This window comes from Poromitra crassiceps (assembly GCF_964638095.1).
Source record: "Poromitra crassiceps genome assembly, chromosome: 10".
NCBI lineage: Eukaryota > Metazoa > Chordata > Actinopteri > Beryciformes > Melamphaidae > Poromitra > Poromitra crassiceps.
Genome location: NC_139631.1, coordinates 14,384,701 through 14,403,976, shown reverse-complemented (window position 1 = coordinate 14,403,976; position 19,276 = coordinate 14,384,701). Strand labels below are relative to the sequence as shown.

At 43.9% G+C, this 19,276-nt stretch overlaps 1 protein-coding gene across 1 annotated transcript in view; it reads right to left on the bottom strand.

The window, feature by feature from the left end:
- Positions 1 to 19,276, bottom strand: part of dock8 (dedicator of cytokinesis 8) — an 86,456-nt gene that overhangs the window by 18,843 nt on the left and 48,337 nt on the right. Inside the window, exons 15-36 of the mRNA XM_083644348.1 lie at positions 18,541 to 18,658; positions 18,016 to 18,086; positions 17,599 to 17,743; positions 17,297 to 17,398; positions 17,044 to 17,139; positions 16,530 to 16,764; positions 15,799 to 15,963; positions 14,793 to 14,968; positions 13,898 to 13,993; positions 12,984 to 13,079; positions 11,929 to 12,078; positions 10,564 to 10,677; positions 9,678 to 9,833; positions 8,811 to 8,950; positions 8,281 to 8,444; positions 7,941 to 8,095; positions 5,536 to 5,718; positions 3,347 to 3,473; positions 2,545 to 2,632; positions 2,242 to 2,338; positions 1,589 to 1,723; positions 1,199 to 1,351 (exon numbers count right to left, since the gene is read on the bottom strand). Of these exons, the coding sequence (XP_083500474.1) occupies positions 1,199 to 1,351; positions 1,589 to 1,723; positions 2,242 to 2,338; positions 2,545 to 2,632; positions 3,347 to 3,473; positions 5,536 to 5,718; positions 7,941 to 8,095; positions 8,281 to 8,444; positions 8,811 to 8,950; positions 9,678 to 9,833; positions 10,564 to 10,677; positions 11,929 to 12,078; positions 12,984 to 13,079; positions 13,898 to 13,993; positions 14,793 to 14,968; positions 15,799 to 15,963; positions 16,530 to 16,764; positions 17,044 to 17,139; positions 17,297 to 17,398; positions 17,599 to 17,743; positions 18,016 to 18,086; positions 18,541 to 18,658 (2,962 nt within the window). The remainder of the gene's footprint in view (positions 1 to 1,198; positions 1,352 to 1,588; positions 1,724 to 2,241; positions 2,339 to 2,544; positions 2,633 to 3,346; positions 3,474 to 5,535; positions 5,719 to 7,940; positions 8,096 to 8,280; positions 8,445 to 8,810; positions 8,951 to 9,677; positions 9,834 to 10,563; positions 10,678 to 11,928; positions 12,079 to 12,983; positions 13,080 to 13,897; positions 13,994 to 14,792; positions 14,969 to 15,798; positions 15,964 to 16,529; positions 16,765 to 17,043; positions 17,140 to 17,296; positions 17,399 to 17,598; positions 17,744 to 18,015; positions 18,087 to 18,540; positions 18,659 to 19,276) is intronic.

The following is a 19,276-nucleotide window of genomic DNA, read 5'->3' as shown; positions in this document are numbered from 1 at the left end:
ATCCCAGCCTCCCTCTGTCTGTATACACCACATTCATTCAGTCATTTCCTTTACTTTAGCAGGTAGGTTATTGAGAACATATTCTCTTTACCATATCGACCTGGCACCATGTAAACACAAACGCAGTGGGGAAGTAGCCACTCACTTTAAATTAGAGATGTGTGTGTCTACGTGTGTGTGTGTGTGGGTGTGTCTAAGTGTGTGTGTGTGTGTGTGTGTGTGTGTGTGTGTGTGTGTCTACGTGTGTGTGTGTGTGTGTGTGTGTGTGTGTGTGTGTGTGTGTGTGTGTGTGTGTGTCTGTATGTGTGTGTGTGTGTGTGTGTGTTCCACGGGCTGTTGTCTGACTTTCATTAAAAGTGTACACATTGCAAACACAGGAAACATCGACTGCAACAGCAGGTCCCAAACTGCAGTACCTGCGAGAAAGAACAAAAATGCTTTGGCCTCAACCGCTCTTCCATCAGATCCCTCTCCTCTCGCTCCTCTTTACTTCCCTCTGCCTCTGCTTTACCTCCGGCAGAAACACTGCTTTCTGTCACGACACGATCTCTTCCTTTCTGCCTTTTCCACGTTTCTCTCTCTCTCTCTCACTGTCCTTGAGGCACGTATACTTACACGGACGCACACAGATCCACTCATACGCACTCAAGTGCACACACACATACATGCGCACACACACACACACACACACACACACACACACACACACACACACACACACACACACACACACACACACACACACACACACTGAGGCCTGGCTGTCATTAGTTAAAGGGGGGTAGGAACACGGGGAGGCAGACAGTGACATATCTCTCTGCTCGCTACTCAGAGACACATCCTTCAGCAGAAACTTTCTCCAGCAAAGCTCAAAATAGACATGGAAAAGACATTAAAGCTAGAGAGGATGAGTGGAGGAGATGGAATAAGACCATGTGTCTAACTTTCTCCTTACGTGTGTGTGTGTGTGTGTGTGTGTGTGTGTGTATATCTGCAATTCTGCATGTATCATAAGCTCTGATGTGCACTTACATGACATTTAGTCTGACATAAATGTAGCAAATATGCTTGCCTCCTTATTTCTCCAGGGCTTTGATATTAGATCAAGTTTGATCTGACAGAAAAGGTAACAAATGACTGACATCTGCTGGGTGTGTGTGTGTGTGTGTGTGTGTGTGTGTGTGTGTGTGTGTCTTACGCTGGCATTGCTGTAGCTGTATCTCATGATGAGGTAGAGTGTGGCGCAGGCCTGGCTCCTGTTCTCATCTACCGGACTGCTGCAGTACTGAAGAACCTTCTGGCACAAGTCCGCACACTGCTCCGCCTCCTCCTCGAACAACAGGTCCCCAAACTACACACACACACACACACACACATACACAGAAGATGATCTACACACCACACACTCTAGACATAAATAAAGCTGCCTTGTATCAGCAATGTGCCACCCCCACCAACAAATAAGTACGTTTAATTTTAGACACTCATAGTCCTCAAGCAAACACACCAACCCCCGCACCTCCTGCCAAGCAAGCAAAGGCACACACCCACACACACACAAACACACACACACACAAAAGAAGAGTACCTTGACAACAAGCGCTCGGAGTGTGCCGAAGGTGTGTGAGAGAAAAGTGCTGCTCTGGTTGCAGGTGAGACAGTGGAGTAACACCTTCAAGACTCCGCCCACCACGCTGTCCTTACACTCGGCCAATGGCACCGCCTGGCCAGGAGACGGACGGCACAAGCAACAAATCACAAGAGAGGAAAGGTCAACCCTGCAGATACATACATGGCATCACTGCCGCATTTCTGAGGAGTGTCTGCAGAAAACACTAGTTGAAAGAGGCTGTTATTCCAAACCACGAAGAAAGCTGTGCAAGGCTACACAGTTAAATACAGAATCATGAATTGCATTGAGTATATCAATTATTCATGAAAATAAACAGTTTTTCGAATGACAGGACTGGCTGGTGGAAAATAATGTCTTGACAACTTTCAGATGCCTCCGCAACTCAAAATATGGGTCCATTTTGCGACAGCATTTATGCGCGATGCAATAGAACGAACCTTGTAGTAAAAGCTTAGTCGGTATATTTGAGAGATGCAAAATAAATCAAATCAAATCAAATCAAGGCATAAACAAAACCAGTAACGGCTCAAGAAGAGGCAGCACACTTCCAGACAGGGTGGTTAGAGAAATGTTGAAAGAAATACTGTACATCCTGGCAGTGTACTGACCTGTACGATGGTCTCCAGCAAGTCCAGCACTATGAGGTTAGACTCTGTAGCGAGGTTCCCACTGATCAGAGCCTCCTGGTCCAACTCGGCCTTAGTTCTGATGGGAGAGGGTGAGAGAAACATATGACATACTGTATAGAGGAGAGAGACTCAGAGAAGGAAAGACTGACAGAGAGAGACAGATATTCAGACAGAGTGCTAAAAGAAGCAACAAGCAAAGAAGGCAAGGCAGCACAAAAGCAAAGAAAGACAAAAACAAAGATAGAAAGCAAGAGAGAAACAGTTATTCGGGTCACAACGTACTTGTCGTGCCTGTCGTTGGTCTGTCTCCACTGGGTCAGGTCTTTCCTCCAGCGAAGGTTCTCTCTCTGACCCATGGTCCTATCCATTCCTGTCAGGGGGCAAAGCTCAAGCAATCAGCCGATGACGACAAGAAAACAGCTCATCAAATAACGACAATGCATCTCTAAACCACTACAGGTTCTGTCCAACAGTCCGTGCAAACTAATAGATGAAGAAACCAGAAGTACATCATCCTGTCATGTGACATCATAATGCAACTTAATTGGCATACAAGATCATCAGGGGATTTGTGTGAGAAATTGCAGCTGAATGTGGCGTTTTATAGACGGTTTTAACTTGACAATCAAAACATTCTAAATGGACCCCCAGCTCACTTCCTGTTGCAGTGTTTGCTAGTCAGGAATGATAGGACTGACAGGTCTGCTAGGACAGGCCTGACAATTCAGTGAAAACCGTCCATAGTTTAAGTTAAATTTGCCATATCTATTATTCATTTTACTTATTCTGCTCTGCTCAGTAAAGAACCACACCGTGAGTATCTAGGAGTTTTCTGTCTAACCTGAATTTGGTTCTTGAAAACTCTGCTGCTATTGTATGCCGAAAACAAACATAAAGTTAACATTATTAGAATTATAAGCACGCTAGTTTTTGACATACGTCATGCTTACAGCTTTGAAATACTGCATACAGTACAATACAAAATGCAGGTCTGAATTCTTTAAATAAGAAAAAAAGAGCTATTCTCTGACATTTGAAATTGGTAGTTTCCCATAAAGTGGCAGAGAGCCAGAATATACGCTACCTCCAACTCGTTTCATCATTTCGCCCCGGGCTCCCCTCCCCCCCAGCAGGGCTTGCTCCAGCTGCAGCTTGGCCTGCTGGGACTTCTGTAAGGCCTGGGTGCTCACCTTGTCACCGCTCTGCTTGCCCTACAGAAACACAGAAACACACACACACACACACACACACACACACACACACACACACACACACACACACACTATGGTAACTAACTACAATAGACAAATGTGATGCAGGAGATGGCTCATGCATCACTCTGTGCTACTGTATGTTACTTTTATGATTTTTGATGCTTTTTTCTGAAAATCATGATTTTTTTTTACATCGCATTTAAAGGTATAGGATGGACAACCCCGTTTTAATTTGCCACAATGCACCAATGCATGCACATACGACATCATCCCTGTGGTACTGTGTATTAGTCTCAGTGAAACACAACGACATCATCCCTGTGGTACTGTGTATTAGTCTCAGTGAAACACAATGACATCATCCCTGTGGTAATGTGTATTAGTCTCAGTGAAACACAACGACATCCTCCCTGTGGTAATGTGTATTAGTCTCAGTGAAACACAACGACATCATCCCTGTGGTACTGTGTATTAGTCTCAGTGAAACACAACGACATCATCCCTGTGGTAATGTGTATTAGTCTCAGTGAAACACAACGACATCATCCCTGTGGTAATGTGTATTAGTCTCAGTGAAACACAACGACATCATCCCTGTGGTACTGTGTATTACTCTCAGTGAAACACAACGACATCATCCCTGTGGTACTGTGTATTAGTCTCAGTGAAACACAACGACATCATCCCTGTGGTACTGTGTATTAGTCTCAGTGAAACACAACGACATCATCCCTGTGGTACTGTGTATTAGTCTCAGTGAAACACAACGACATCATCCCTGTGGTACTGTGTATTAGTCTCAGTGAAACACAACGACATCATCCCTGTGGTAATGTGTATTAGTCTCAGTGAAACACAACGACATCCTCCCTGTGGTACTGTGTATTACTCTCAGTGAAACACAACGACATCATCCCTGTGGTACTGTGTATTAGTCTCAGTGAAACACAACGACATCATCCCTGTGGTACTGTGTATTAGTCTCAGTGAAACACAACGACATCATCCCTGTGGTACTGTGTATTAGTCTCAGTGAAACACAACGACATCATCCCTGTGGTAATGTGTATTAGTCTCAGTGAAACACAACGACATCCTCCCTGTGGTACTGTGTATTACTCTCAGTGAAACACAACGACATCATCCCTGTGGTACTGTGTATTAGTCTCAGTGAAACACAACGACATCATCCCTGTGGTACTGTGTATTAGTCTCAGTGAAACACAACGACATCATCCCTGTGGTACTGTGTATTAGTCTCAGTGAAACACAACGACATCATCCCTGTGGTAATGTGTATTAGTCTCAGTGAAACACAACGACATCATCCCTGTGGTAATGTGTATTACTCTCAGTGAAACACAACGACATCATCCCTGTGGTACTGTGTATTACTCTCAGTGAAACACAACGACATCATCCCTGTGGTACTGTGTATTACTCTCAGTGAAACACAACGACATCATCCCTGTGGTAATGTGTATTACTCTCAGTGAAACACAACGACATCATCCCTGTGGTAATGTGTATTACTCTCAGTGAAACACAACGACATCATCCCTGTGGTAATGTGTATTAGTCTCAGTGAAACACAACGACATCATCCCTGTGGTACTGTGTATTAGTCTCAGTGAAACACAACGACATCATCCCTGTGGTAATGTGTATTAGTCTCAGTGAAACACAACGACATCCTCCCTGTGGTAATGTGTGTATTAGTCTCAGTGAAACACAACGACATCATCCCTGTGGTAATGTGTATTAGTCTCAGTGAAACACAACGACATCATCCCTGTGGTAATGTGTATTAGTCTCAGTGAAACACAACGACATCATCCCTGTGGTAATGTGTATTAGTCTCAGTGAAACACAACGACATCATCCCTGTGGTAATGTGTATTAGTCTCAGTGAAACACAACGACATCATCCCTGTGGTAATGTGTGTATTAGTCTAAGTGAAACACGATGCAGTCAAATACAAAAACACTCTGTGATGTAAATCACTGCTGCAACTCCATTTCTAACAGTGAAAGCAAGATGATGAAGGAGCAGACTGACCCTGTACTCAAAGCAGGACACGCAGATGGTGAGCAGCTCCAGCAGCTTGTTGAGCTGGGAGGACGGCATCTCTACAGTCCAGCGCTGAATCAGACTCCTGTCAGCGTTCTTCATCACCCACAGGAAACACACCAACAGGTGGCGACTGGTGTCTGCTGCAAGGCTGGCTACTGATTTACCCTGCTGTGAACAGGAGAGCAGAGACCCACATTTATTATAAAGTATAATGTGGCTAGGGCAATGGCTTTAACAGCCTGACAGGGTTCAGATAGGAGAGAAATAGATTGATACATACAGCACATGAAAGGAAGTGACCCCTCCCAAACCAATATACACACCAGAGTTATTATAGATTCAAATTTGTATTATTATTTTCAATTCAATTTAGTTTGAGTTAGTTTCCAGAGTGGGTTTGCTCGCTTTATTTTAGTTTTTATTGTTTAAAAATGTGTCGTTTAGTTTGTATTCGTTTGAGTACATGTATTAGCTGTTGTTATTTTTTACGGGCAAGATTTAACAAGTTGAGAATAGGTATTACAGTACAAACAACACTTTGTGATAAGAATTGACTCTCAAGTCAAGTAGACATGCCAGTCTCAAAAAACATTTCTCAACACCAGTCTCAAAACATCAATTATGCACCGAAGCCTCCTCATGCTTGTTGTGTTGGCAAATTAGACCAAATTGACAAAGACTAAAACGAAAGACATTTTCTGTATATTTTTAGTTTAGTTTAGTAAGTACACAATATTGTTTCAGTTAGTTTTCGTTCTTTTCTAAAGTCTAGTTTTTACTTTAGTTAACTAAATGTTTTTTTCCACACCTAGTTTTAGTTTTTAGTTAACTATAGTAACCTACACACACACACACACACACACACACACACACACACACACACACACACACACACACACACACACACACACACACACACACTCTCTCTCTCTCTCTCTCTCTAACACAAACTGACATACAAACATGTATCTGCTGTGTGCGCAACCAGGGTGGCTGGCCGCTGATCCACCAGATTAGAGGGTAAGTGCAAGCTGATACTGTACATATAGAAACGCTATTCCAAGTGTATATACATGTCCAAAAGAACTCAAACATCCTGGGACAAACACACACAATGCCACCCACATAATGTAGCCCTCACCTCCTTTCCTTTCCCTCTCTCAATATAGAAGACAGCATATGCAATTTGGTGGATGCTTTTATCCAAAGTGCCTGATACACCAGCGTAGCGTGAGTGCATGTGTATTTCTCATGGCTGGCCCCACTAGGAAACAAACCCATAAGCCTGTCAGTGTTTGGCTCGACTCATTGAGCTGTACAAAACACAACAACCGCATCAAACCAGGCCAGGGCATCACTCTCAACACTCCCTTTGACTGCGGCTTTAGTGAAGTATGGTTCTCTTTCCTGTCTTAATAGGGGTTAAATCTAGTGTAGAACGCGGAATCTGATTAATTTACCTTCATTGGTCTGATGATGGATCGCTCCTATGGAGGGATGCTGCTGCCCCACTGTGTGGCAGCTGTGATAAATGGAGCCATTAACCTCCTAGTGCTCTAGGTGTCCCACCTACAACCTGGGTTTCAGGTCTTTTCTCCACAGCCGGAGTGAGTGAAGCTGACCACAAATCAACTTAACATACATTTAACGTGTCATCAAAAACACTATTTGTTTATTTGAAACTATAGCTCATGTGACAAGTCAAGAAGAAAAGAGTCACAGACATTTTGCTTGGAGGCAAACTGAGAGATGTAAATAAAGAACAAGCACTGAGGCAGGCGTGTTTGGATCTGTGTGGTGGAAACCAGGGCAATGGAGCCGTAAAAATCAATTTTTCCACAACACTATTTCATGTAACAACATACAGGGAAAACACAGAAAAGCAGAGTCAGGAAGAGAATGGCAGTGTTCTGTTTTAGTGCCTCTTGTTGCTGTGGCTACATTTGATGGATGTGTTTGTCAGACAGGACGGCCCTGTTCACTTATGATGCCAATGCCTGCCCATAAACCATCTCCTGTGTGTGCGTGCGTGCGTGCGTGCGTGCGTGTGTGTGTGTGTGTGTGTGCGTGTGCGTGTGTGCGCGCGTGCGATTGTGTTGTGTGTGCGCTTTCAGGATGGATGAAGTGTGTGTGTGTCTCTGACAGCTAATCAATCTACCTTCATGGCAGCTCACCTGTTAGGAGGCAGTGCACTCATGGCAACAAACACACGCATGCACAAATATATGCGCGTGCACACACACAAACAAACACCCAGACAGACACACACAGACAGAGACATACACACACACACACACACACACGCGCACGCTTTTGAGTTTCCAAAAGCAATCAAAGGCTTACGGTAGTTTACATCATCATAACCATAAGAAACAATTTGAGAGTTTTACCATGGATGATGCCATGGAAACGAGCACACTCCTCCCCAAGGTGTTGAAGGGGTTCCCAGCAATCGCCATGGCAACAGACTGATTGATAGCTGGGACATTTTCAAGGTCGTCCTCAGGTCCGCCTGTCTTGTTTTTCCCGCTGCGCGCGTCGGCGACTGCGGCGACAGACGTGCGTCAAATATGTTAATCAGGATTAAACCAACTTACAGAGTAAAATTACAGACACCGACTCCTTACTTACACTTTCTATCATCACTAATAAAGTAATGCAACTTTTGTGTGACACAAATCACATGTGATTTCTTTGAGTGTGTGCATGTATGTGTGTGTGCGTACGTACCAGTGAAGTCCAAGTAGTTGGTGGAGTCGATGATGATGCCCACCAGGGGGAGGTAGAGGGCAGCGACCTTAGCTCTGACCTCAGGTTTGATGCAGCGCTGGTCTAGATCATGGGCACACAGCAGGCTGTAGGTGGCATTTATGGCCTTGCGCTGGACCTTTCCCCTGTGTACACGTGTGTGAGTGTGACATCAATTTTTTTAAATACTCACAAGAAGCAGATGGAGCAATTAAAACTAATATTTGACAGATTTTGTGATTCAGAATGTGTCACAATTAATGCAGTTATTCAGTCAATGTGTACATGTAGGCGTCCGAGTAGTGCAGTGGTATATTCCCTGCCTACTAACACGAGGGTCACAGGTTTGAGCCTCTATAAATCCAGACCAATACTATCTGGACGGAAATCCTTAACTATGAGGAAACCTAGAAGAAAAGTGTGTGTGTGTGTGTGTGTGTGTGTGTGTGTGTGTGTGTGTGTGTGTGAGAGTGTGTGTGTGTGTGTGTGAGTGTGTGTGCCTGCCTACGTACCCCTCTGACTCCATGTCTAGCGCGGCGCTGAGCTCTGTCAGCAGCAGGCCGGTGAGGTAGTGCTGCTGCTTGAATTCCTGAGAGAGCTCAAACTGCCCCAAGATCCTCTGCTGCTCCTGGAAACTATACGAGCTGGAACTCTGAGTGCAGAGATGACAGCAGGGAGCGAGGGAAGGAGACAAGGAAAGGAAAGATGACAGCAGGGAGCGAGGGAAGGAGAGAAGGAAAGGAAAGATGACAGCAGGGGGCGAGGGAAGGAGACAAGGAAAGGAAAGATGACAGCAGGGAGCGAGGGAAGGAGAGAAGGAAAGGAAAGATGACAGCAGGGAGCGAGGGAAGGAGACAAGGAAAGGAAAGATGACAGCAGGGAGCGAGGGAAGGAGAGAAGGAAAGGAAAGATGACAGCAGGGAGCGAGGGAAGGAGAGAAGGAAAGGAAAGATGACAGCAGGGGGCGAGGGAAGGAGAGAAGGAAAGGAAAGATGACAGCAGGGGGCGAGGGAAGGAGACAAGGAAAGGGGTAAAGAGAGAGGTGTGAAGGGAGAAATATACAGCGCCAAAGAGACGAGCAGAAACAGAACAAAATATTGAGATTTTTTTTTTGCCTGATACAAAGTAAACAATCTTGCCAAGAACTGTCAGTCTCTTCCCACTGAATCATATCCGATCTCTCTCTGCTCTACTCAATCTAATCGCTCTCCAAAAATCCCTTCTTCCGCTCTCCTTAGCTCATATTTCATCCATTTTCCAAGCACTTCTCTCCAACATCCGTTCTGTCATGGCAGGAGCCCCTAATGCCCTGACCTCTGACCTCCCTATTGATAGTTTTGCAGTCTTGTTGTGTTCATTGTATTGGCAGGTGGGCTGACCTGTGAGGAGATGGATGGGCAGGGGGAGGCGGGCGCGGAGGCGGGGCTGCTGAAGAAGAGGCTGAGGTTGAGGTAGTGCTCGTGACTGCACAGGATACGCAGGAACTCCAGACGCATGCTGATCAACGTCGGCGTGGAAACGCTCTTCGCTAACATCTGGGAAAGGAAATAAAACGGGGGGGAGATAAATGAGGTGTATTTTATTCATGATAGTTCATCATAACCGATACGGTAGTTAAATGGTTTGGCAGCTGGTTCAGAGCAAAAGCTTGAATGAACTAACGCAGCGGTTACAAACCTTTTCCGACCCATGGCCCCCTAGAAAATCTGAACAGTGTTATGTTTGCATCTGACCATAAACAGTACGGAGGGCAATTAATGCATTCTTTATTTTAATGATAAAAAGGAGCTGTCCTTCAGCACCACACAGAAATCAGAAAATAAAAGTAGGCTAATTAATGAATAATTGATTACAAATTAAATAACGGTATTATTCAACAGTGGATAAATGCATTTTCAAACATAATAATAATGATTTAAAAAATAAAAACTGAAATTTGTTTTGCAAATGATTTGGCGGCACACTTGCAATACCGTTGCGGCCCACAGGTTGGGAATGGATGAAATAACAAAACTTTTTTTTAAATATGGAAGGGAATAGAGGAAGTTCATGAACGCCATGTACTATCTAAAAACACGTGTCTGTCAAAGTGTTTTGCTTTGGTATGTGTGTGAGCCAGTCTACCTGGTTGCAGTAGTGGTTTGCTTTGGTATGTGTGTGAGCCAGTCTACCTGGTTGCAGTGGTGTTTTGGTTTGGTATCTGTGTGAGCCAGTCTACCTGGTTGCAGTAGTTTTTTGGTTTGGTATGTGTGTGAGCCAGTCTACCTGGTTGCAGTAGTTTTTGACGAGCTGGAAAACGAAGCCTCGGTCCATTAGAGACAGCAGGTCATAGAGGAAAAACGCCAGGCTGATGTTGACTTTCTCCGCTTGTTCTAGCTCCTAAAACAACAAATAGCAACAAATAGCAAACAATACGCTGTAGTCAGTGGATCTTGCATAGCATCTAGCTGTGCATGTTGACAGACAAGGAAAAGGAGTTAGATGCATTGAATTATGTGCAACAGAACACAATCTGCAAGGAAAAATTCACCTTTGCTTACAGTGAATGTGTGACTAACTTGAAGTGACTTGACTTCCATAATTTATTTTGTGAGTAACTGCTGTAATTCACTTCATCAGTGTATCCACTTCCCCTCAATCTTCCTCATCCACTTCTACTTCAGTTAAGTGATTGCCTCCATTTCCCAAAATGCCTTTGGACAACTCAACACAGGTGTGTCTGAACTTGTTGCATTCAGTATGCATAGGTGTCAAGTCAAGTCAGTGTATTTATCTAGCCCTTCATCACAAAAGCATGTTTCAAAGGAGATGAGGTAGAGAGAGCAATGGTGACACCAATAATGGGAGATTTTCCAGTATGGACATGCCACTTACTCAAAACTAACATCAAAACCTGACACTTTAGACCACATTGTCTACGTTTGGCCAGTTATACACAGGAATGAGAATAATAAGCCATTAATGTTTTGAGGATGGGCACTGTTCTCTGTCTGTTCTCTGTTTAAATGTTTGTCCCACTGATGATGTCATAGGCATTGTGACATCACTGATGATGTAATTAGTGATGTCATAAGACTGATGTGTAAGAGAAAATAATCTTATGACATCACTGATGATGTCATAGGCACTGATGTAAACTTAAGGGCAATAACATTTAGTGAGCAGCGCACACACACACGCGCACACACACACACACACACACACACACACACACACAGACAATTCAACTAACTTTTGCTAGACCTCAGACTCAGCAGCTAATTTGATACCCTTTGCAAGTGGGCAATCTCTGTCTGTCTGTCCCACTGATGAAGACACAATGTCTATGAGATCATCAGTGATGCGAAGTTGAGCTGTGCATGCCAATAGAGCAGGCGAGGCCGCACAGCAGCAGCGCTGCAGGGCCAGCTCAGCGAGCTGCAGGGTGGGTGAGGCTGCGCAGCGGGCAAGCCTAGGAATCAAGATGCCTAGTTCCTGTAAATCACCCTAGTCTACTCTGGTTGAGGTGTTTAGATGAGATTGGGTAGAAGGGTTTATGAGAGTAACCCTAACCCCTGAACTATGTCACTGACATGTCTCGTTTAACAGAAAGATGCTTCATGTAATCATGCTCGTCATCATCATTCTTACCTTTTGCTGTTTGACAAGGATGGTCCCAATCTCAGCAGTAACCACGGAGACGATGGTGGTGATGTCGTCTTTAAATCGGTCAGAGAAGCGGCTTCTGCGAGGGACACTGTGCTTCTCCAGGTGAGAGACATGCTGAGCCATGCTTTTCACCTGGGGTTTACACACACACACACACACACACACACACACACACACACACACATGTACACACACACGTATGCATGCACATGCACACGCACGCACGCACGCACGCGCGCACACACACACACACACACACGCAGCATATTAATTTACGAACAACATAACATAATGTAAGGTGTGGGAGTAGCGCTAATCAAATGATAAAAATAGATGTGATGAAAATGCTTGTGAACTGAAAACAGGAAGGATTCATATGCATGTAAATTTATAACTTGCAAAGTAATTTGAGAGATATCCAAAGCTGATTGAAGTAAAGTGGCATCCTGATGAAAACAGAGCTACATTTCATGATTTATCCTCATTTTCTATCATTGCTCATTCATCATTCAAACTACAAAGTTGCCCGTTATCATGAAGGTGAGCATCCTCTAGCCTTAGAGGGAAGTAACATTAAATAAACAAGCAAATAGTAAACATCTTGTCCCCCACCAGTGATGCAACTGAGTTCCACCCTTGGGTTAGTCCCATTTATTGTCAATGCTGCCCCCTAGTGGCACAAAGTCAATGTTACAGTGTGACAAAAAAAAAACAAATGAACGGATGGAGACTGATCAATAATCCCCCCGTTGGTGGTGAAAATGAATATGAATGCAAAAGCAGTGTGATAATACATCTGAATTGCAAAGTCACAAGGGACTAAATAAATTCAAAGACTAATAGATTATTGGTCATTTCAGAATTTCCTTTCAGTCATCACTCACAACTACAAAATTACCATTTATCATTTGGTGCGAGTAATTTGTTGTTACTTCCACCACTTGTACTTATTATTGAACATGAGTGAGTTTTTCTACTGCCCTCACAGCTAAAAGTCAAACACCACGGATACACCAAAGGATAAAAAGCAGACTGACCAGCAGCTCAAAAAAGAACCAGGCATATTTGTATGCGTTCTCTCTGCAGACTCCAGTGCTGACGACCATCTGCAGGGCCAGCTCCTCATGAAACTGCTGCAGGGGGGAAAACACACAGACTACATCAGGACACAGGCCCTCTCAGACAGCTGATGGAATCAAGATTATTCTAGTACATAACCAAGTAGTATATTCATGGATATCATATCACTATGAATTGAATGGTAAATTTAGGCTGAGCTTAGGACAGATGGTACAGTACAATGAATATGACTTCTACCAAAACACAAACAACTACAGCCCCGGTGTGTTCAATGTCACACTCCCCCCATGTGGTCATTGGTGGGAACTGGTAGTAATAGTGCCATGCTCGAGTCAATTCAGCTGTGGGACATCTAAGGTCTGAATACATGTGTAATCCAAACTGTTAAGAACTAACAAAATTTGTCAAAAAAACTTCTAAACCATTTTCAAATGGAATATAATACAAGAGGCACTTCAGCTGCTATAATCATCATGATATATTCCAACAACTCAACTATGCTAATGAGATGGTTGCTAATGAACACATTAACTGGCAAATATTTCTATGTCAACATACTTGTCTTCACATAATACATAGCCAGTATCAATATCAATATGAACTCCACATCTTAAAGCATTAAGGAATCAGTTTTTCCTCATTAAATCATCTACTACTATATAGGGGTAAGTAACCCAACGTTCTATCATGTTATTGTGGTGACCATAATGTGTCTACACACATACAGAGAGAGAGAGAGACAGGGAGAGACAGACAGACAGACAGACACAGACACACACACGTCTCCATAGTGACATATAACAACATAGAAAAAGCTTACTGATGTGCTGAAAATATGGCGGACTTCAGAAGAAAAGGGTGAGCTTTGTACCTTCCTACTGGAGGGCCTGGTGCCTCCTGTGGAGCTCTGAAGATGGTTGTTTATGTCCACAATGGTCGACATGCGGCTGCCCGGGTTGTTGTGGCCCTGGAGATGGACGCAAACACACACACACGCACACACGCATACACATACACACACGCACACGCACACGCACACACACACACACACACACAAGTTCCATCACAACGAACGTGATGGATGCCTCCATTAGAGTGGGCGTCTAGTGGCCTATTACAATAGCTAATGTACTGTGGAGATGAACATCAAGTGGCTGTTTGTGTGTATGAGCAAGCATGCTAGGTTGTTGACATAGTCTAGTCTAGTGTGTGTGTGTGTGTGTGTGTGTGTGTGTGTGTGTGTGTGTACGAGTGTGTGAGTGTGTGCATGCGCGCAGGCATTTCCAATATTTTGGACCATGCATTCCCTTGGGTTCATATAGCTTTTAGGGAAAATGAGTGGAGAGACAATGTATTTATTTATTTATATGTTCGTACACGTTTCAAATGCGTGACAATTACCCACTGTGAGAACAAGCATGAGTGTGCATCAGTGTTTCCCCACAGAATGATCTTTTGCAGGTAGAAAGGCTTCTAAAGCAGCACTTAACCTGTGTGACGGTTCTTTGACTCGACTACAAAGCAAGTTGTCAAAGCTTTGACAAAGACATGATGTTTATTTAAAAAAGAGAAGAAGCGAGTATTAGCTATTAAAAAGGAAGACTGTGGTTGCAGTCTATTCTTGGGAGCTGCTGTCTTCTTCACTATGTGAGGTTGTTAATTTGATTATTTTTGACAAGCACCAAACTACATTCTTTCAGATGGGGTGATAGCTCTTACAGGCACGTTGAGTGGTTTGGGAAAGCCTGGTTTGCTTTCATCAGTACCTTAAACTCGAGGATCTTCTTGACCTCGGCGTCTTCAGCGCTGTGTGGAGCGGGGATGTCAGGGTTACTGCTGCTGCGCGCCCTGGACTGCAGCAACATGTTGCCCACTGTGTTGGCAGTGGCCCGACCCATGGTGCTGTACCGACTCTCTGCAGAAGGCAACACACTGCCTGGACCTGAGCAGAGCAACATGGACAGACAATAACCTCAATCACATATGGTTAACGATTCTCATAATAACCACAGCAAACTGTGGGGGGTGGAGGTGCAGGGGGGGTCAGTAAACCTAACTTAAGATCATAGATCACTGGTTCCAGCAAAAACGTCCAAACCACTTTATTGTTGGAAAATTAACATTATTTTCAATAATATAGCATTATTATTATTATTATTATTAATAATATTTTCAATAGCTTTCATAATTTAGTAGGGCTGCAACTAACAATTATTTTCATAATCGATTAATCTGCCAATTATTTTCTCGATTAATCGATTAGTTATGGGGTCTATAAAATGTCAGAAAATGGTAGCAAATGACGATCAGTGTTTCCCAAAGCCCAAGATGACGCCCTCTTGTTTTGTTCTGTTGTCCACAACTCAAAGATAATATCAGTTTACTGTCATACAGGAGTAAAGAAACCAGAAAAGATTCACACTTAAGAAGCTGGAATCAGATAATTTTGACCTTTTCTCTTAAAATTGTACCCATAACGATTAATCGATTATCAAAATAGTTGTCGATTAATTTTCTGTCGATCGACTAATCAATTAATCGATTCATCGATTAATCGTTGCAGCTCTACAATTTAGAGGACCAACAAATGCTCAAATGTCAAATTTATTATAGATATCAATGAAGATCTGAGACAGGAGTTCCTGAATGAAACCGCAACACGTTTTGCACACAGACACCTAGTTTGTAAACGGGGGAGGAGGGGAGGGTGTCACTATCTATCAAGGTTCGTTGATGCTGGCACAGGACCCGATAAGCTCTTGTGATCAGTACCTGCATTCTGCATCTCTCGCGGGGGGTCGGGCAGACGAAACACCCAGTAAAGGTAGGTGGACAAGAGGCCGTTCCTGCCCTGCTGGTCCCTGCTCAGCTCCTGGCTGTTATGGAGACTGTTGACAATGGACACCACTGACTCAAAGGCAATCTGGGCCAGATTGGCTGCAGGAAACATAAACAAGGATGTTATAATCAAAAACCTCAAAGAGACAAAAAAAGAAAAAAGTTTGTCCAGCTGATGGAAAGTATGACTCATCAACCTCTCCCAATTTGTGTATAAACAAGAAGTCATTGTAAATAGCCTTTTCACACAAAGCATGTTTTATGGTGTCTACATATGTAGCAATACAATAAAATAAAAGGTCAACTTGGTCTTTGGCAAAACTTTGCAACTTTCTTGATTTTGCTGAAATTGAGAAGGAGTTTAAAGTGTGCACACACAAAGAGAAAGACACAGACAGAGAGAATTAAGAAAGAAAATATTTTGTATTACAGTATGTGTATGCATGTGTGTGTAACGGTGTGCGCATGTGAGGGGGGGTAGCGTGAGTGATCCTCAGACGCACTACATCCTGCTGGTGAAACATGTGCTAGTCTACAACTCTCCCCAGAATGGCAGAGAAGGTGGAGAAACGACCGGGACAGCAGGGCGAATTGTGGAGAAAACAGGGGAGCGGAAAAAAAAAGAAAAAAAAGAAAAAAGAAAAAGTGAAGGTGTAACTCCTTACCGGTCTGGCCAGCGATGAGCATGGGCTGCATGATGAGGGTGAAGAGTTTATCCAGCAGCAGGTGGAGGTAGAGGACCAGGGCCTCCAGCCTGGATGAGGTCAGGGAGATGATGCTCAGCTTCAGCTCATGCTCCAGCTTGTTCTCTGGAATCTTCTCCTCCCGGACACGCAGTGGGAAGGTAGCTCCACCCTCCAGGGCGTGGCACAGTGTGAAGAAACGGTCCAAGTGGCTGTCCTGGTACAGAGCAGAGAACATTTTCGTTACAGTGGGGTGTTGGCAGGAAAGGGGGGAGAGAAGAGAGAGAGATTCAAAGATGAAGATGAAGACAGAGAGAGAGAGCGAGAAATTTGAAGATGAAGACCGAGAGAACATTTCTTATAGTGTGTGTGTGTGTGTGTGTGTGTGTGTGTGTGTGTTTGTGTGTGTGCATGCGTGAGTGAGTGTGAGTGTGTGTGTGTGTGTGTGTGTGTGTGTGTGTGTGTGTGTGTGTGAGAGTGTGTAACCATTAGTCACCTGTGTGTGTACAGAGGACATGGCCTGGACTTCCAGGTTGAACAACCCTTTATGACTCTCCATCCACTTGACTGGAGGAACCTGGGCAGGGGTTTTCTACAGCAACAAGGAGATAGAGGACATATTACTGTGTGTGTTCTCGCATTTCTGTGTTAAGTACTTGCAATGTTATGTCTATACTAGGGATGCCAAGGTGTGGACATTTTCCCAATGCAGGATGAATCCAAAGCAGCATTATTCACAAGATGTGTACCTCAGGCGGGTGCAGTGAGTAGTTGACAGGTAGTCGGTCCAGAACGATGGGCAGACAGTACTGACCGCTCTGCAGTCGGTCATTACTCAACATGGGCAGCCACTGGATGAGAGGCAAACACACATGGACAAATTGATTTAATTTAGGCCAAGAATGCAAAAACCAGACATGAACTGCCTTTCACAAGTTTAAAATTATATGAAAGAGAATATCAAATGTTTCTGTGATGACAAGCATCTACATTAAGAAACGTGCTGGTTTTATATCGCTGTGTGTTTGGTTATAGCAGGTCTGAATCTTACAGAGTATCCTATGAGCGACTCGTAGCTGCCGCTCTGGTTCTGTTTCTGCTGGCAGCTGATGTGGTAGAAGGTGAACAGCAGGTGATGTCGCTCTGTCAGACGGGCTGGAAGGACCAGCTTCACTTCCTCGTAGAAGTCTGGAGACCTGAGACAAGGGAAGAGAAGTGAAGGACACGGGGAGAGACAGAGGGGAGAGCAGTGAAGGACACAGGGAGAGACAGAGGGGAAGACAGGGATGATGGAGAGCAGAAGACGAGAAAGACAGAAACAGCAAGCAAGGGAGTTAGAGAGAGAGAAAGACAGTGACGGACAGACATGATGAGTCAGTCACTCTGTCTATACAGTATACAGCTTATACAGCGACAAGACACTATCATCTACACAGGGTATGTTTGTTTCTAAGCAATGTCCACTTGCTTGTTATGGTAGGTGACAGGAGTGTACACCTCCTGCACAAATTCAGGGCCACTTGATTTCCCAAAAATGACCTGAGAATGAGGAGAAAAAGGCACAAAGTTAAATTGTTACTGCCCCATAGCACAAAATGACTAATATATCTGCAGAGGCTTGACAGGGTTTGTTGATAAATAAGTTACCAACAGTTAGTTACACAGGTGCTGACATTTCTGGCTTTCAAAACTCACTTCCTGGCATGTACTCTGACTTTGGAATAAAAACTGTGACTAAATGTGATTCTATTGTATTATTTTTGTCAATTACAAGCCACCGTAACGAACGTGCCAGTGACCTGCCGATGTTACAATTCCTTAGTTGCCAGTAGAGGCCGACAAAAACCATTCACTTGAACGTTGGTGTATGTCAAAATGATTCATTTCCACAAATGCACAAGCTTCCATGAAAACCTTCAGTGTACATGTTGGGAGAGAGCGATCATACGGCTGTAACAGTTTTGAGATCATGCATTGGAATAGCAGCACTCACAGGCAGCGAGCAGCTTGCGTCCTCTCCACTCATGAACTGGATTTTGATGGTGATGTTTCGAGCTGAGGTCAGTCTGTTGACAAAGTTCAGCCTCTGAGGGTAAATATAGAGCAGGTTCCTGGAGAGACAGGTGGAGAGAAAGTAATTAATTGTAATTAATACAACTCTGTCCCTTGATTAAAAAAAATTATGCAAAACACCCCTGCTTAAAATGTGGCAGTTCCCTATATACACCACTGGATGGCGCCCTCTGTGCAGAAATATCTGAGTTATGTAGCAGTAAGGTGACAGCAGGCAGTGTCATAGCAAAGCCATGATGATTGGTAATTTGCTCTGACCTTCTGCGGCTTTAAACACAACACTGTAATCTGTCTTGAAACCTAGAATACAAGGAAATACCGCAAAATTCCACTGGACACATACTGCTCAGCGGAGAATGTCAACATGTAATCACCATGCACAAGGCTTGCTCATACATGAGGTCACTGTAATGGTTAGTCGCAAACCACAGTGTTAAGAGTTAGAATATAAAAACCTCTGCTCGCAGCACAGGCTGTCTGCAATGTCACGCTACTAGGTCAATTCACAGGTAGCCTGGGCGGAAATACCTAAAAATAGGCACTACTACACGAAAAGCAGCAAAGCACTATGGGGATGTCAAAGTACTTTTGAGGGATGAGACTATTCTTGTTGCCTCAGGCTAGTAGGAGGAGCAACCAAACCTGTTTACACCTGA